Raw genomic sequence first — 17915 nt, forward strand, 5'->3', positions numbered from 1 at the left:
TTTTTCAACGTAATTATATTTGTAAACTCGTACCGTATAATCTATGTTGAAATTAACAGTGATAGAATCATTAAAACAGTACAGACAACAATGCTGTGAAACCCAGCTATCCATCTATACGTCTAAAAAATCGCATTTATAATATTAATATAAAGATATCAATGGCAGGTGAAAAATTGTTTGAATAAAAAGCCTTGAAATTCTTTACATTAAAACATATTACTTTAAAAATACATTATCTTTAGCAGGGTATATTGAACAAGATAAAAACAAATATTGCCGTTGACGTTTCGCCAGAAATAACCAAAGTAAGATCATTAGTATTAATGTTGTTATTCAATTTTCACGTCAAATACGTTTAATCATATTTTTGGCTATTATTACACACACGATAACAATTTTACATTTTACTAATATTATAAATAACGAATGTTTAGAATTTAGATGGATGGAAGGATGTTTTTATGAAGGTACCTCTGGAACGGCTCAACGAATCTTGATGAAAATTGGCAAAAGTGTAGAATACAGGCTACTTATTACGTTTTTTTTTAATTCCGCGCCGTTGAAGTCGCGGGCAACAGCTAGTGTTAAATAGATGTTTGAACGTCATTTGCATTCAGTACGAAGACCAAAAATGGTGTAGTTTTCGATTTGATGCGCGGAGTTTTAACGTTCGCGCCGCGTCCATACAATTTTAATTAAACTCGATTACGTCATGGACTTGCATCAGATTTTAAAATTGCGTGGCATATACGGAAATTTCCAATCCATTTAAGGGATAGTGACCACAACACGAAGTAAAGTAGGCATAACATTTATCTACTTTCGATGGTATAAAACTTTATGTTGCTTCATTATTATGTTATCTTTCTTAAAATATATAAATAATTTTAATATGAGTATTAAAAGAGAAAAGCATTATAATTTTTATATTCCATAAAGTTGATGATGGATTCGCACGGGAATTCCCAAAAAGTACTTACTTAGTTACTTTCTAAAACATTTATTCATTGGTTATAGCCAATTTCTTTAACGAGATTTATGCTAATAAGTGCTACAAAAGTAAAGTTTTATATTCGAAAAGATAAAAGAATTCTATGAAGAAGATAAGTAAAAATATAGGATCTTAGAGCAACGTTGCTTATAAACTATTTTCACAATCTAGTGATCTATCGTAACGTCATCGTCGACGTAAAAGTAAACAGTCGGTCGGCATTCGTATTCACATATGGAAACAATAGCATCGACAAGGACGGCTCTACAAAGATCGCCTATTTCTACATATGATACTGTTATTTGTTTTTCCCTCCTTATTGTCTGTTGTGTTACAAACATCTATAAATCAATAACTAAAGAGACTATTATATTTATTACAATTTGAATTTACATAATACAATTGAGTTTCTTCCGATAGAAGGTGGAGGTGGTCGACAAAATAACATTTTTGTCTTAATTTCTTTAAAAAAAAAACTAGTAACTCGTATATACTCGGTCATATGACACAGTTTCTAAAATAAATTTCGAAAAACTTTTCTCCTGTTATCACAATGTAATCGGGTGAATAAAAAATGGTGGAACTTTAGCAAGCTATGGTTCATTTGTCAAGTCAAATTTGGTATAATAATGGTGCGATATAATCGTTATGGTCGTGCATCGATCGCGTGGTGAGGTCACCGTTAACTTTAACTAAAACAAATGCAGAATACCTTGATACGGTTCATATTGTTTTCTCATTGAAAGAAACTTACAAGGCCTTACCTAGACAAATAAATTTTATTATATTTTGAAATAAAGAATTATGGTATTTTGGATGTAGTCGTCAGTTCAGATCTATATGTCCACTAAAGGACACAGAGCCTATGCCAGTTAAAGTGAATAGCCGTTAGTCAAGTATTTTAGATGCCTTCTAAATGAAAATTTACAAACATTTACATCTTGTCAAACACTATTACTTTTAAATTGCTTTATTACCGAGGCCTGACTACGTATGGCATAGAATACTCTATTCTTTTATTTCTTATTGAGTATAGGTACAAAAAAATATTTTCATGCATAAACCTATATGGACATTTCTAAGGACAATGTATGCATATAAATAATGAAATCAGTGACTAAGGGTGGGGAACACCTGCGTCCTTGCAAGGTCAATGCCACATTATAGTAGGGTCGAGTCCGCATTACGACGCACCCCAATCCGCATAATGACGCCAGACCTAGGGCAGACAGCGACGCATTTCTGGAATTTCTATTATACTAAGTTAATCATAGTAAAATGTACTTCGCATGCTATCATCTATAAAAACGACCTGCTACGATGTTTTATGCTTTATAAACATCCTTTCGCGTTTCTATAGTTTAAAGTGTTGTATCTTCTGTTTCAAACATTTTTATTGTAAAATCTATACCTCACACTCACATCATAGTTAGTGAGAAATGTCTATCTGCTTATCCGTTACAATATATGTAACCATATAAGTATAAAATGAATACTTGAAAAACAGGTAATTAAGATTAACACTTAGTTAACGCAAATATTACAAGTGAAATGTGGTTTTACTACTTTTTATAGAAACAGTTTAAGACGATTTTTTGTTGTTGTAACTAATAACTATATCAAAAAACAAAGTAATTTACAAATCCGTCCTTTATTAGGACCATCAGTATATTTATGTCAAGGCGTTTTACCAAAACTGCTACTATATTTTCGACCATGTTTATCTCAACGCCAACAAGAGATATAATTATCAAATGACATTATGAACCATACAAAGCTAAACATTTTTACACGAATGAGGCTGTAGCGGCCTTGGTGGGCGTTATCAATTTCCGTGACAGTAACCGGTCTCACAATATTTCGCAAGATCACTATTCAACCACAAACTGATATACAAGATCAATTACTTTAAGCTGATAGGATATGACTTTTTAGACGGTTTAATAGAAGAGTGGTTAGTTAAGTCCCTGAAAACACTATAAATTAGTTACTTATCTATTTTCGTTGTAATATAACATCGTTATCCTGATAGGTTATACTTTCTCTTATAAAATTGTTGCCAAAATATGAATCACCCTCTGTGAATCACTTTGTTAACGACGTCTCCGCAATCCTGATGCTCGGTGCCGTTATGTCCTCGTTTTAATGGGATTTCTCGAAGATCGTTGTATGGTTTCATTCTTAATGATTATTTTTATACTTTGAAAAAGCTAAACGGCATTGTTATTTGTTTTGTTGCTAGGAAGTAGCTGTAAAGCATGATTGGTAGAAATCTCATTTAAGTTGCTAAGTATAAGCACTGAACTTGGAATAATGTTCAGTACAAGTTATACTCATGCATCTTATACCAACTAATACTGCTAACTGCTGGTTTACTAAAAGAATCCTATTATCAGTTACGCGTACCTGTGTCTTGTCAATGTCGAAACATCTCTACAAAATAATCTTGTCATATCTTTCATTTACTTTGAAAAAAAAAACAGAGATATCACTATGCCTTTGTACTGGTTTTACAGCAGTGGCAAAACGATTATTAGCTGTAACGCACAAGTGTGTTTTTTTTTCATTCGTTACGCCACATACCTTAAGCAAATGTCAACCAATCATGCATGTTTGTGAAAAACAACGCGTGTGTCATTACATTAATATTTTAAACCACCACAACTCGTTAGTGACATTTAACTAAAAACTTTGAGTTAACCCTTGATTAAGAAACATTATTAAGCTACGTTTCTGGTATGTTTTCTTATATGATACTGCTTCTAAATTTAGAAGAATCAATACCAGGTCTAATTAATTCCGATAAAACCAGTGACGAGTTCATTGCTATTTGTAGTCATGCCAATAATATTTTGTCGCGTAATATGCGTTTGCTTTCTGACACTAACGACATTAACTGTCATGGCCAAGGCAAGGCAAGGCAATTTAATTGTATAATGCTCTTAATTAATATCAAATTCTCGTTACCTCCTTTACAGCGATAAGGTCGTGGGTTGTTAGCGAAAGTAATGCATATTTAAATGAGTATTCCACCACGACCTTTGGAATAGAGCCAAGTACCTGTCCACCGGTTTACTCGGACTGACAAGGTTTCCCGTGGCATTTGCCAAATCTATTCAAATGAATAGAAAGCATACAAACCACTTCGACATTATTCACGGCCCCTTTTACTTTGAATTTTTTCTAAGTTTCATTCAAGAAGCTCTTAAAGGTTGAGGCTTCAAGGCATTGCTTCCAATGACTATTTCTTTTCTTTATGTTTATATCTTTTTGTATTTTGTAAAGTTGAATAGCCAACTGCCGTAGATGCGTACGCTGAACACCCCATTAACCGTGACTTTTTGAGCCCAAAAACTCCGTTTAAAAGATATTGGTATCTTTGTTTGATCAAACATAATGACAGGGATGAGTATATGTAGATTTTGTTCTTTGAAACTAACGGCGAGTCATCTTCCTGTGGTTCAACTTTTTCCATAAGTAGTCGATTGCTAATGCTTCGAAGACAAAAGACAAAATAAATTATTTATGAGCAAACAATTATGGTCTACTGTTTGGGGACATGCCACTATTCACGCTTTGGGGGAAGTCTATTACTTTACTACTTAGAGATGTAGAGTATAAAATCGCTTACAGCGATGTCTCAACCATTTATTCCTCTCGTAATAAAATGTTATAGAGTTGAACATCTCGTGACTTTAAAGATTCAGTATTCATCGATCGCGTGCCGGCCCCGGGTTGATTAGCTGCAACAAACCCACTATACTCCACAACAAAGACATTCATTTTACGTTCCAATGTCCCTTTGACTTTGCTGTTCTTTGTTATAGAAATTTAATAAAGCTTCTGGTCCCAACATGTTTTCCCTCATGTATTGGATTTGAGTATGTCTGCAATTTCGTGATGGGCGGGTGAAATTTAATGTATTCAATGTTCTCGCTCGTAAAGTTCAATAACATATAATGAATTGGCAGTTAAATTTGGGCTTAATCGTACTCCTTGCAAATTACAAACCAAAAAATGTAATCTCTTAGATTCAAGTTAACTATGATTTAATTAGTTATACAATTCCACAAAAAACTAGAGTTTACCAAAACGATGGAAATAAACTAATTCGGAATTACTGTGGTCACTAACCACACCCGTGTTCTGACTAAAGCCAGAGAAATGTAGGCCGCAAAAATCCGCTTATAGCCATTTAACCTCTGTCAGCGGACGAAAAAACTGCTTACCTCCAGGTTTAATAAAATATATATTGCCTGTAAGCGTTAAATTTAACATGGCTGATTACCGGAATAAGCTCAAGGGTTACATACAAAATATTGGACAATTTGCCTCATATTAACGATTTTAAAACGTATGAATTTGTTTAGTTTTAGTTAAATATTTATCTCCGATCAAATTTTAGAAAAGGAAATTTGAAAAAGACATTTTATCTTTTCAAACGAATGTTCGAATACAATAAACAGTTGTTCGTATGGAATGAATATCAAATTAAAAAACGTCAAATATATTACTTGGAAGCGAAGCTACGCCACAATGTATAAAAAATACCTAACACCCATACGTGTCCTTTCATGGTATGAGTCGAATTTGAATTCTAGTCGTGATCCAAGTTCGTGCTGCACTTTCTACGACGAACAATCGCTTTCTTATACATTCGATTTTAAACTTTATTCAAAAGAGTTAAACCTTCCTTTGCTCTGTTTATTAAATCTTGAATCAGACAAAGACAGTTTTGAAAGTGACATAGAAATTTATAATACCTAAACAGTCAGGTGAAGGACACTATTATACTTTTATTGATGTCGTAAAATAGTCTATATCGGCTTTCAACGGTATAAAATAAAGAAAATCTGTAATCCCAGTAGTTCGAGAATATATTAGGATTCCAAGGTGTTGTTATTTATATAGTACTAGCTTTTACCCGCGACTCCGTCCGCGTGGAATAAAAAATAGAAAACGTGGTAAAAATTATCCTATGTCCGTTTCCTGGTTCTAAGCTACCTGCCCACCAATTTTCAGTCAAATAGATTCAGCCGTTCTTGAGTTATAAATGGTGTAACTAACACGACTTTCTTTTATATATATAGATTAGTCATAAGAAGTTGATTCCAGGCATCCAGTGCATTCAAATTTTATCATCAAATTAATTGTGAAAGATAGGAAATAATTTAAAGACACGCCTTAGTCTAACTTAAAGAGTCATCAAGGCGTGTTGAGGAATAATTGTGGAAGCCGATTTGAAATCTGTAATCTACATAAACTCCTGTGTACTATGATCAATGCTTGTTTACATTCTCATTTATATTGGGTTGGCAACTAAGTAATTGCGGATTTCACTCATACATGGCTTAAGTTGAATTTTTAGGTTTGTAGACGTAGTACAAATGTAAAAAAATATTATATGTTATATAATAGTTGGCAAGTCAGCTGTCAATCAGTAAAAAAAGTTTTTTGATCGGTTGCGTAGTTTTCGCTTGGTCTTCATTGAAAAATGGAAAATCAACAGGAACATTTAGTCATATTTTGCTTTTTCATTTCCGCAAGGGGAAAAACGAATTGCAAGCTCACAAAAAGTTATGTGCTGTTTATGGTGACGAAGCCTTAAAAGAACGGCAGTGTCAAAATTGACTTGCCAAATTTCGTTCTGGTGATTTTTCACTCAAAGATGATAAACGCGCTGATCGTCCAGTTGAAGTTGATGACGCCCTAATCAAAGCAATAATCGATCGGATCGTCACAGTACAACACGTGAGATTGCAGAGAAGCATCATGTATCACATACATGCATTGAAAATCACTTAAAACAACTTGGCTATGTTCAAAAACTCGATACATGGGTACCTCTACATTGAACAACTAACGAAATTAAACAATGCAGTTGAAGAAAAGCGGCCCGTCTTGGCAAATCGAAAATGTGTTGTACTCCATTATAACAATGCAAGGCCACACACATCTTTGGTTACTCGGCAAAAATTATTGGAGCTTGGTTGGGATGTTTTGCCACATCCACCATATAGTCCTGACCTTACACCATCGGATTACTTTTTGTTTCGATCTTTACAAAACTCCTGGAATGGTTAAAATTTCAATAATGATGATGAAGTCAAATAGTACCTGATTCAGTTTTTTGCTAATAAAAACCAGAAGTTTTATGAACGTGGGATTATGATGCTGCCTGAAAGATGTCAAAAGGTCATTGATGAAAATGGGTAATACATTACAGAATAAAGTTATTTAGTTTCATGAAAAAATTGTCTTTGATTTTTTATAAAAAATCCGCAATCACTTAGTTGCCAACCTATTACTTTTTGTTTATTTTTAATACTTTAAATTTGTAAGTAAATTGAAATGAATAGAGGTCAATTGGTGTGTCGCTATCAGTTCAGCGAACTAGCCGATGACAGTCACTGGCACACGCAGATGTTTGACCGAATTTAACAGGATGTTCCATATGTTGCGATTCCCTTACAACTACAAATACAACAGATGTCCTCATTGCAATCCATTGTTTGATCTGCGAGCTGCATAGGAAACAAAACAAGCCATACAATTTGAACTTAACGCTTTAGCAAAAATGTTAGCTGTTTGCTAGATAAAAATAACTTTTTTTAAGTATGTTTAAATTTAATGTAGGTAAATTTTATTGTAGCCCATTGAGAAAAAGAGCAAAATTGTTATCTATGGTACTGACCTGATATACATAAATGCCAACCATTATTATAATCGAGTTCAATCCATCACAACAAAAGACAACATGTAATAATGTAAAATAAAACTTAAATTATACATCTAGCTGCAGTAAAAATGTTCGATAAAAAATTTTTGTCATGTTATTACTACAATTTTTTGTTGATCTCCGAATTTAATATCTCGACAAATAAATGGTTCTCTTTTCAACAGTTAGCCATACGTAGGCGACCAAAACACCGACCCCCTAAAAAATAAGTCTCAAAATTAACATTATGTAGAAATCAACAAATATTTATCGTAATGTTAGCGATAAAAGTTATAGAAGTATCGTGATGTATTTTAAACAGAGGCTTAAAATCAAGATATATAATGTGATAACTTTTTTGTGGTGTAAATTCATAGTCGTTCACTGATGGAGTACCAGTCTGCACCAGGTAACAGTAGCTTTTTGTGATTGTTACCTTAATGCACAGATATTATTTACGTGACACAATTGCTCCGCAAACCTTGACCTACACATTATCTATCGAGTCCGCTCTGCATTGTTTATAACACTCGTCAGCAAGACAAGTACGTACGCAAACGATTATCGATGTTTTATAATCATGTCGACTATAATGCTTTAAATAGGATATACACGTATTGGTCTATTGTTAAACAAATTTGGTGCCTCAAAACTTGCTTTTCTCTCTGCAAGTCTCAATTATATCAATTTAATTATTATCAACAGCATATTCATTTGTGAATATAATTAATCAACAATTGTATAAAAAATACGCAATAACGCAATGAAGTTGAGAGCGAACGATGATTGACCCGTGCGCGGTCGCTCACCTCCGCGACACCGTGTCTATGCTTCTCACGCAGACGTACAGTAAACCGAACAAATTGATATTTTATTATTGGTTACAGTGTACGTGCACGTAACGAACTTGAATGCCTCACCGTACTATTCTAGTTGTAGCTATCATCGTCAACAATGTTGCATAAGATCGATACGAAAGTGCGACTTTAATTAGTAGTCACATTGTACACATATAAGCGAGACAATTATAAACACAATGAATCTTGTATGTTACTTTGTTTTAAATCTAGTGAGTGTGTTTTGATTACTCTTTTTACAAGCTAGTATCTGAGTGTCAATGTGAAACCGAAAAGCTATGTGATATTTTTAAGAAACTGTCAAATTTTCCTTTCGGGTCTGTACACTTCTCTGTATAGCTTCGGTCCCGTCATTAAATAGCTCCAGTGAAGCGTATGTATAACTTTTCATAGCTATAGCTATGATGTACTACTGCCATTGATCTTTTATAAGTAAAAAAATCTTTTAAGTCGTTCCCATCACTACTATATTTTTGCAAACAAAGCACCGTTCCAATTTGCGATGATTACTTTTCAATTTGTCCAAAGTGTTTCAAATGAAATTTTCCTGTCGAATAGTTTTAACTACAGAATTCCCGTTCATTTTTCACAATTTTCATGCGAGAAAAATCCACACTAGACTAAAATTTCTGACTCAATTCGTAGTTCATTTTGCCCGAGTAAATTTTATCCACTTTGTAGTAATGCGACGAGCATGATTCTGGGAAAAATTACCTCTTTCAATCTTTGCGAATCTCCAGATTTACAAATTGTAAATTGAGATACATATATAGACTAACAAGGATATCTGACCCGGTGGTAGTCATGGGTAACTCAACTAATATTGATGACCTGCAGTTCAGCTCACGGTACACATGTGTGAAACAGATCAGTGAACCGACTTACAGCTCAGCTCAATTTGTTCTTGCATAGAGTTATGATTTGTGTTTCGAGCTGCGAACTGCTAGTCACCAGCCAGCTCGCGGTTCGTCGGCCCACGTAGTTACAGTACATCGCGATGAGCCATGAGCTGCCAATTTAGTTGTTGGGCCGCATCTCAACGGTTCAAGTCTATGTGATATGAACTTTTGAATCGGTTCAGAACTGATTTACATATGTCTACCCGGTGGGCATAATTCAAACCAAATTATGACAGCTCTCTAGCCCCCTTGTAAACGTCATAAAAGTTTTACAAGATCCTTTTCGTATTGTAGATGTCATGTTTTTTTGGCATTTTCTATGCCCATGTAGGTTTTACGTATTCTGATAGAACTAACCGCGATAGCAACTACTCTCACATGCTCAGATATCCTTGTTAGATTATAACTCAGAATGTGCTGTCATATGAATGCATACGCAATGCAGTGCGACCTCTCTGAATGCACCTCACAGCTCTGTTCAAGATCAAATCTTAAGTTGGCTCTTGACACCATAGATACATGGATGATGCCTTGCGACTATATTCATCATAAATTAAATTAGTATAAAAGATTAATAAATAGTACTAGGCAAGGCTAGGCAATTTAATTTCGTTTTAAATTTTTGAGTAATTGAAAACCTATTTCGAAGAAGGCTCTTTAATAAAAGTAAAACATTATATAAATGTAATTGAGATGTTTTTTGTACATGCGAATACGAGAAATTGTAATTTATTAGTACAATCTGAACACACGATACTTTAATATCTTGAGTTCAACGTACCCGTTACTAAATTATCAACCGTGGTTTTTTATTACGCAATTTTTAAAAACTTAACCAATAATGGCGTAGTTAAAGTTTCACATCCCATCAATATTTCAAATACATTTTTAACGTCCAAATGTTTTTTATGTTTTCCGTTATTTTCAAATTTACATAATCATAGCCGTTTCAACATAAACATTTATACAAAACATATGCTATTTAAAAAAATAAACAGAGAAAGTAAAATTGAAGTGAAATAAAAGAGAATTAAGAGAAATTGCCTTCATAAAAGTAATAGATTCATAAATCCAACTAGTCGCGAAAATCCGAATAGCGTTGATTAAAACCCGCAATTAGTCGTGTAAGAGCAGATGATGCATAATAAAACTGAACTACTGTTCGTCCAATTACACACAACACATATTTTTGAGAATAATTTGAAATATATCTTTTCAGTATATAATCTATACGGTATGCGGTGAATGTTATGGAAGTTTTATAAAAATCTTGGAGATGACCACATATGCAGTGTTGATCTTTCTTGTGTCATTCTCTTAACAAAACATCAATATGGCTACAATATCGTATGTTGGAAATATTTAGTGTATATAGGAAATAACACTATAAAAGATATACGGGACTCCGGTACATGTGCCGTCGTTTTCACTGTGCGGCTCGGTTTGTAATGTGCAAATAACCATTATCGTAAAACAAGTGCACTCCGGTATTGGAAGCGGCTGCCAAAATATCCTAAAAAGATATTGTAATCACAACTCGCCCGACAAACATTATAAACATAAGTTTGTATTATAAATAAACCCGAAAGTAATTAATTAACTGGAAGGTAAGGAAAAGATAAAATTTGTTGATGTATAAAGGTTGAAAAAACATATAGCTCTCCCACATACTCCTCTTATGATAAAAAACAAGGAAACTATTTAATTAGTGAAACAACTTATGGCCATCCACTTAAATTATTCGCTGAAAAATAACACTCATCCACTTTTCTAATTACAATATGTTATTGTGCATTATATACTGAATAATGCCGTAGATATCATCACCACAATGATGAAATGTCAAGAGTTAAGATTTCCAATAACACAATAAAACTGGATGAGTAATAATTTCCAATTTGTCTTTTCGCGCAAGCGCTGCCAGATGCAAAGAAGTGCAATCTCCGAGTTGAATTAATGCTAAAAGTATTAACTGCGTATTCTTAAAAAAAATAAGAATTTACATTTGCTTTTCGGTCGCTTTTATTCAATAGACAGATATTATTCACTAATCGTTGTTATTTTTAAAAGAATATGGTAACATCACTTTTATTAGTATCGTTATAAACTTATAAACATAGGCATTTGTTCTGTTATACGGTTCTTTTTCCTACCTTCCGTCACTTGCTGCCTAAATAAATAATGATATGAAAACATTTTATCCAAATTACAGCGTATCATAATAATAACATGACTGTGTGTAGTTTGAGTTTGTGAAATGTATTTGTGTTTGTTGGCCCGTAATACCCTCTAGGCTTTTTATCTTTATAACTGAGAGACGGCTGGTTTACTGTACATGCTTAATAAGACGTAGCTTCTCAATTTAAATCTTATGAGATAATATTTATGACAGTCTTTAAAGACAAAATACAGTATAACACTTGTAAATTCTTAAGTACTTGTACACCTTTGATTTATTCTGGATATTAATTTTTCAACGCCTTCATTAAAACTGAAGTAATTCTCATATTTTATATATTCAAATGTTAAATGATTGCATTTTCATAGTCACACCAAACTTTTATAACTGAAATTAGTCTGTCTTTGTAGATAATTAAAGGAAGCCCTTTTTGTAAAAAAAATAAATCATTTTTATATTTTGTAGCTATTGTTGATGAACTTTAAGCCAAACTAAGTTTTATTATCAATTATCTTTTCTTTTCAGATAACGGAATGCGCACATCGATACACAAGAGCCGGTGAAGGTGAGTGAACATCGGCCTGTTAGTTTCGATATCTAATAGCTTCCCGGTCGACGTTGGCGGTAACCATTACTGCTCACCAATTTAAACATTTCAAAGCGTAAACGATCCTCATTTGAAACAATTGCAGTGAATTGACGTCCACTCGTCCGGTGCAGTTAGCTGACCCTTTTAACGCCATTATCTCCTGTAATTTTAATAAAGTAATGGACACAAAGAACTGTTGTATAAGTGTTCAGTTTTTTCTACCTTAACTTCATTTCTTTAGACTACTACCAACCACCAATTGTTTCGCAATTTTCAAAAGTCAAGATTTTATTGAAGTTTTGCTTTTGCTTGAGCATTTTTGATAATCTGCCAAAGAGCGACAATATTTCAGGGTATCATACAAGGATAGGGCGATGTTGAAAATTCCATATGGACTAGTCAAGAGAGAGAGAGAGAGAGAGAGAGTCTTGTACCTAAAATCAATTAAACGAGGGGTATATGGTTACCTTAGATTCGGTTTCTTTTGGGTGATTTAGTCGTAAAAATCTATATCATGGAAGATATGTTTATATGGTCCTTTACAAAGCAAACCGATGTGAAATGGAATAATTTCGGCGTCAATTATAGTCTTCTATCATTGTATTTAAGGGCATCCAGGCTCGAAAAGACTTTGACTAAGCTTGTACATAGTAATTTAATAATTGCTTATTTGCAATTAATTGCAATTTCATTAAGCACGTGATAGCATAAATGCTTACGGCACTAGTCATATTATTTTTATTAATAAATCTGTTTTGAGACATTAATTAGACCTTACTTACTTGCTTTTTCTCAATTACTTTTCTCCGGTTCTGATTAATACTGTCTCATTTTATACAAGATGCACAATTGTAGGGACTACTTCTTGTACGCCTTTAATAGTGTTTTTGAAACATGTCTGTAAAAAAAAAGAAATGCATATGACTCATAGTGTTTTCTTAGTGCAGACAAACAAGCATAAGGCAAGATGAGTCAGTCTAGAAACCGGTCTGCGCCCATGTTTAAACGTCATCGGTCAGTTGCCACAATGGCCTTTAAGGCACGATTGTCGAGTTTCCTCTATCCTATTCAGTGTTTATTTTTCTTAAAAGAGATACCACACAGAAACATTAGTTCGACATATTTTTACACCAACTTTAGCCTCTTTAACACTTACTTCTCGGTTACGATTGAGTTTTATGTGGGGTTCCGATTGGAGTAACAATTTTCGTGTCAGCAACAATAGTGGAGTGATAAATTATCTTGTTTGGGTGGTCTGAGATGCGGATGCAAGCCAAGTATTATTGTAATATCTATCGACCAATGCTGTCTTGTGGTTATAACTGTCAACCTTCCCCCTTAAAATCTCTAATGCTTTCTTTAGTAAAATATTTTCATTTCTATCTTATAGTTCCAATTAAAAACTATTGTGAACTGACAAATGAGTTTGTACGTTTAATTTATTATTAAACAACTGAACTGAAACTAATTGCAATACTGTGTAGATTTCTATATACTACAATATAAATATGATACAATTAAAATCAAGCAAAAAAAATTAGTGGACAAGACCTCTACATGTATATTATGCTGGCATAAGATAATTGACAATGCGAACATATTCGACGCACTAGCGGGGGCTACTATCGAAGTCCAAGTGACGACGTAATTTAAGGTCACCGCAAACCGATTCAAAGCGGTACTATATTTTAGCGCATTTATTAGACACGGAATTTTTAGTTTCAACTGAAATAAGTGAAGACCCAATAGTCATACAACGGGAATGAAAAAGTTCCATACACTTTCCATCAATGGTAAATGAACAACAATTGTCCTATGATGGCTAGACGTTACCGCATCGACCGTGACGCATATCGCGTTTGTAAACAACGACCTTCGACGCACACAAACTTTCTCATACTGCGCTACCCTCACTAATGGATACACCCTCTTGCCCTTGGCGTGGCCCACCTCAAAATTTACTAATCAATGGGTATTTTTCCTTTTTCCATGATTAATGACGGCTCCTACCCCCAAGGATTTGTATAAAACTATGTGTGGGTTGGTAGCCCTGCACTTGATTTCACTAAATTAAAATTTTATGTAAGTATTTTTTTTATTCAACAACAATTCTAGTTTTTAGAAGTAGATATAAATATTGGCAACAGTTCTGTCTGCAAAGTGGTTGTGTAACATTGCAGGTACGACACGACGTTAACGTGATTTTGATGCGGACTGTATGCTTTTCGTTTTTAGACAAGCAATCATCAGTATTACTGAAAAAGGCATAAAGTAAAAAGTTTAATTTCTTCGTATCTCCTTATTACTAAGATTATACTAGTAATTAGAAGCTTCAGCTATTATTAAGTAGATGGTGAACATAGCGGCTAAAAATTGACAAAAAATAAGCCGAGTATTTTTGTACAATTAAGATATTTAAGATAAATGCGTCTACATTGTATTGAATGATCGCTGTTGGCGCCTGATTTATCTTTGGCTCGTCTAAAAGCTTTTTAGATTCAGCAAATCAATTAGGAACTTATTGAATAAACATGGTCTTCAGTGATAAGAAAATATCAACTTTTGATAAATGATCAGTTGACACGTTCATTGTCGATATCCTCATTTATGGCCATAATATTATGAAGTCTGCAACATCCCATAGTGGTCCATCTTGAGTCTAACTTTGCTCCATTTTCAACTTATACTTTTTGCTTCAGTTTACATAAAGATAAATTAAAAATTACTTTAATAACTACTAGTTACAACATAAAACTTGTGAAGCGTATTAATGGTTTAATAGCGTGACAGGACAGGCACTCTATTTATGATTAATAACAAAAACTAATGAAACATGGTCAATGAACCTAGCTATTTTTTTAATTAAACTATTCGTTTATTTAAAACATAAGCTGATTCCTTATCAGCACACTATTGAGGCTTACTATTCGTGTTGTAAGGGGCGCGAATGCTCCCACACAAATTAAGAATTCATAAAGGAAACATTGCGCACTTAGCACACTTCTCACGGATTACCTGTTACGTACTGTTTCTGTGCTTTCGAGATCTGTTGACTTTTAACTACTTACGGAATTTTGCATTCTTCGGCTGTACTAAACATTTAAACCACTGACGAAACAACTGTACAAAAAACATATTATCTCTTTGAAACGACATTATGTTTCGAACAAGTGTTTTCGCAGTGAAAATCGATGGATATGGGGTCAAGTCATTTACCCAACGAATGTTTATAGCATAATGTAAATTCAAAAAAATAATTTCTGATGTTTTTTTTTTCATTATTTTAAAAAGTATCTTGATGTAAAATTAATTATTTTATCTTCAATGGATAATAGAGGTATCGTACCATACATTACAAACGCACAGACCATGTAATTACGGCCGCTCTTTGAATCAAACTAGTGCAAGGCCGTTGTTGACTAATATGATGCAAAATAATTAGCAAATCTATATCTGTGAGCTTCATATTATTATTATTTTTTATATAAAATGACAACAATGTTAAGCATCATTTTTCGAAGATTTATTTCACTAATTAATTATTTTCCCTGAAAATTATTATAATTATTTAGTACAATTGTAGTTAAATCCATATGCTTTTAGACATTTATGCATCTATACTGCTTATAACAGTAATTTGTGATACTAAAATTATTAATTACTGTGGGTTTCTGAGACCAAAATCTCTGTAAACAGAGATAAGAATATGTTTTAAACGGAAATTTTGGTCTCAGAGCTCACGGTTAGTGTGGTACATCAATATGCAAACATCAATTGTAATCAATTTCTCCGACACATAGAACAATGACCGAGTTACATTTGACCCGACGTGCTATCTCAATACGTACACGAGCTGTTCTCATCATATTTTCCTCATACGCCCATATTTCTGTTTGATATGTCAATCTGTGATTGAACGAATTTGTCCGATAATGCTATCAGCATTATAGCAACCCAAAATTATGTTAATTTCTCTCAACAAACAATTGGTGAACCCAGTACGTATACTAACCATTTCATTCTTCTTAATACGAATCTTTTCATTTTAGTCGTAATAAGTGTCATTATTAGAATTTTGTGAAGGCTTATTAATTTCTATTTGGTATAAAAAAATATTGAATGGCAGAAATGTGCGCGCAATATGGGAGCGGGTTATAACAGGTCTTTGTAAACAAACAGATTTTAAGAATAACGCTCCTGTGTGGACTCATCGACGGAATTAGAGCTCCGCTGGAGGCGCGCGCCTGGAGACACGCAATGCACTATCACTATTAGGGTTGTCACCTCGTTGGGCTTAACCCGAATTCTTTGGACTTACATATCCGGACTAAAGGTTTGACTAACTGAATGGCGTTCGTTCACTAAAGATAAGGGACTTTGTTTTTATTTTTCAAATCCGCCTAAAAGACAAATTTTGACTAGTCATTAGTCTTCTTTCATTGCAGCCAGTGTTCAGGTCAACGTTTCTTGAAAGTTGACAGCCCTTATGAACACTGGTATCCCCGCACTAATATATGCCATCGTTTTTATTTACATACCACGTTGATTTATTTTTAGATTTTATAGATTGTAAATTTCTTTCTTTCTTTTTTTTCTTTCTTTCTTTCTTTCTTTTTCTTTTCTTTCTTTCTTTCTTTCTTTCTTTCGAAGCTCGCGCGGTGGCGAATTTATCATACAGAAATGTACTGTTAGTAACAACTGTCAGTCGGTTGTTAATGTTTTTCTAAATTGCTATAGTTTTTTGGTTTATATGTATTGTTAGGATAATAACTGAAAGAGTTTCAGTTGTTTCCTAATATAGAACACTTATTAAGTACACAAATTCTTGTGGATGTTGATGTTAGACTGTGTATATTTTTTACGGTTGTGACTGGACTATGTTTACTATATGTAGCAATAGATATGAAAGATGCGTACGTATAATTTGAACGTGATGATTTGCATCTTTAGATGTTCGAAGCGTTCAAAAAGAGATAAACATACTCATAAAATAATTTAGTATTCCCCATTTTTCTCAAACAATATCCAACTGTTTGTTCTAAAATTATACAAAAACAAACTGGAGTCGGATGGTTTCTTGTGCTCACAGTAAACGATGTGTACTCTTTCGCGGATTTTGCAATTGTTTCCAGATAAACAAAGAAAGAATAGATGAACACTGCTCTTAACATTGATCGACATAAACCCAGATGTACTGACACCAACCAGATTGACATACGTTTTAAGGAATCAGGAATTTATGGATATAATACCCATAGCTGATGAGAGATTAGATCTTGGTTATGATCATAGCCGTGTTTTCTATTAAATTTCGCTTAACGGTAACGTTAACTAGCAATCGTTTTATCCAGGTGGAGCATTACTTGAAGGATTGGCATGGGCGCGCGGTGAGAGCAGCAGAACCTAACCAGGATGACAGAAGGCGAAAGGCATCAGAGCGCCGGCGGCACCAACGCCGCGCCACAACACAGGAAGGGCCACAGGTAAGTTGTATTCTATCGTACGCTAAATAAGTACAACTATGACTTTAATTAAGCTTGTAGTTCATTGGCTGCATCACTTACATTGTCTTATTGTGGGGATTTTTGATGACAAAGGAATGGAAAAAGAAGAAATGAACATTCTTTTAACATTAGATAGCATAGATAGGAGATGTTTTGTTAATAAATCTTACTGACA

At 33.7% G+C, this 17915-nt stretch overlaps 1 protein-coding gene across 1 annotated transcript in view; it reads left to right on the plus strand.

The window, feature by feature from the left end:
- The window catches only part of LOC106717638 (solute carrier organic anion transporter family member 5A1), a 41654-nt gene that overhangs the window by 8290 nt on the left and 15449 nt on the right, over positions 1–17915 (plus strand). The window contains exons 2-3 of the mRNA XM_014511533.2: positions 12173–12212; positions 17588–17719. Coding sequence (XP_014367019.2) covers positions 17649–17719 — 71 coding nt within the window. The 5' untranslated portion in view covers positions 12173–12212; positions 17588–17648. The remainder of the gene's footprint in view (positions 1–12172; positions 12213–17587; positions 17720–17915) is intronic.

This window comes from Papilio machaon, chromosome 2 (genome assembly GCF_912999745.1).
Source record: "Papilio machaon chromosome 2, ilPapMach1.1, whole genome shotgun sequence".
NCBI classification, from domain to species: Eukaryota; Metazoa; Arthropoda; class Insecta; order Lepidoptera; family Papilionidae; genus Papilio; species Papilio machaon.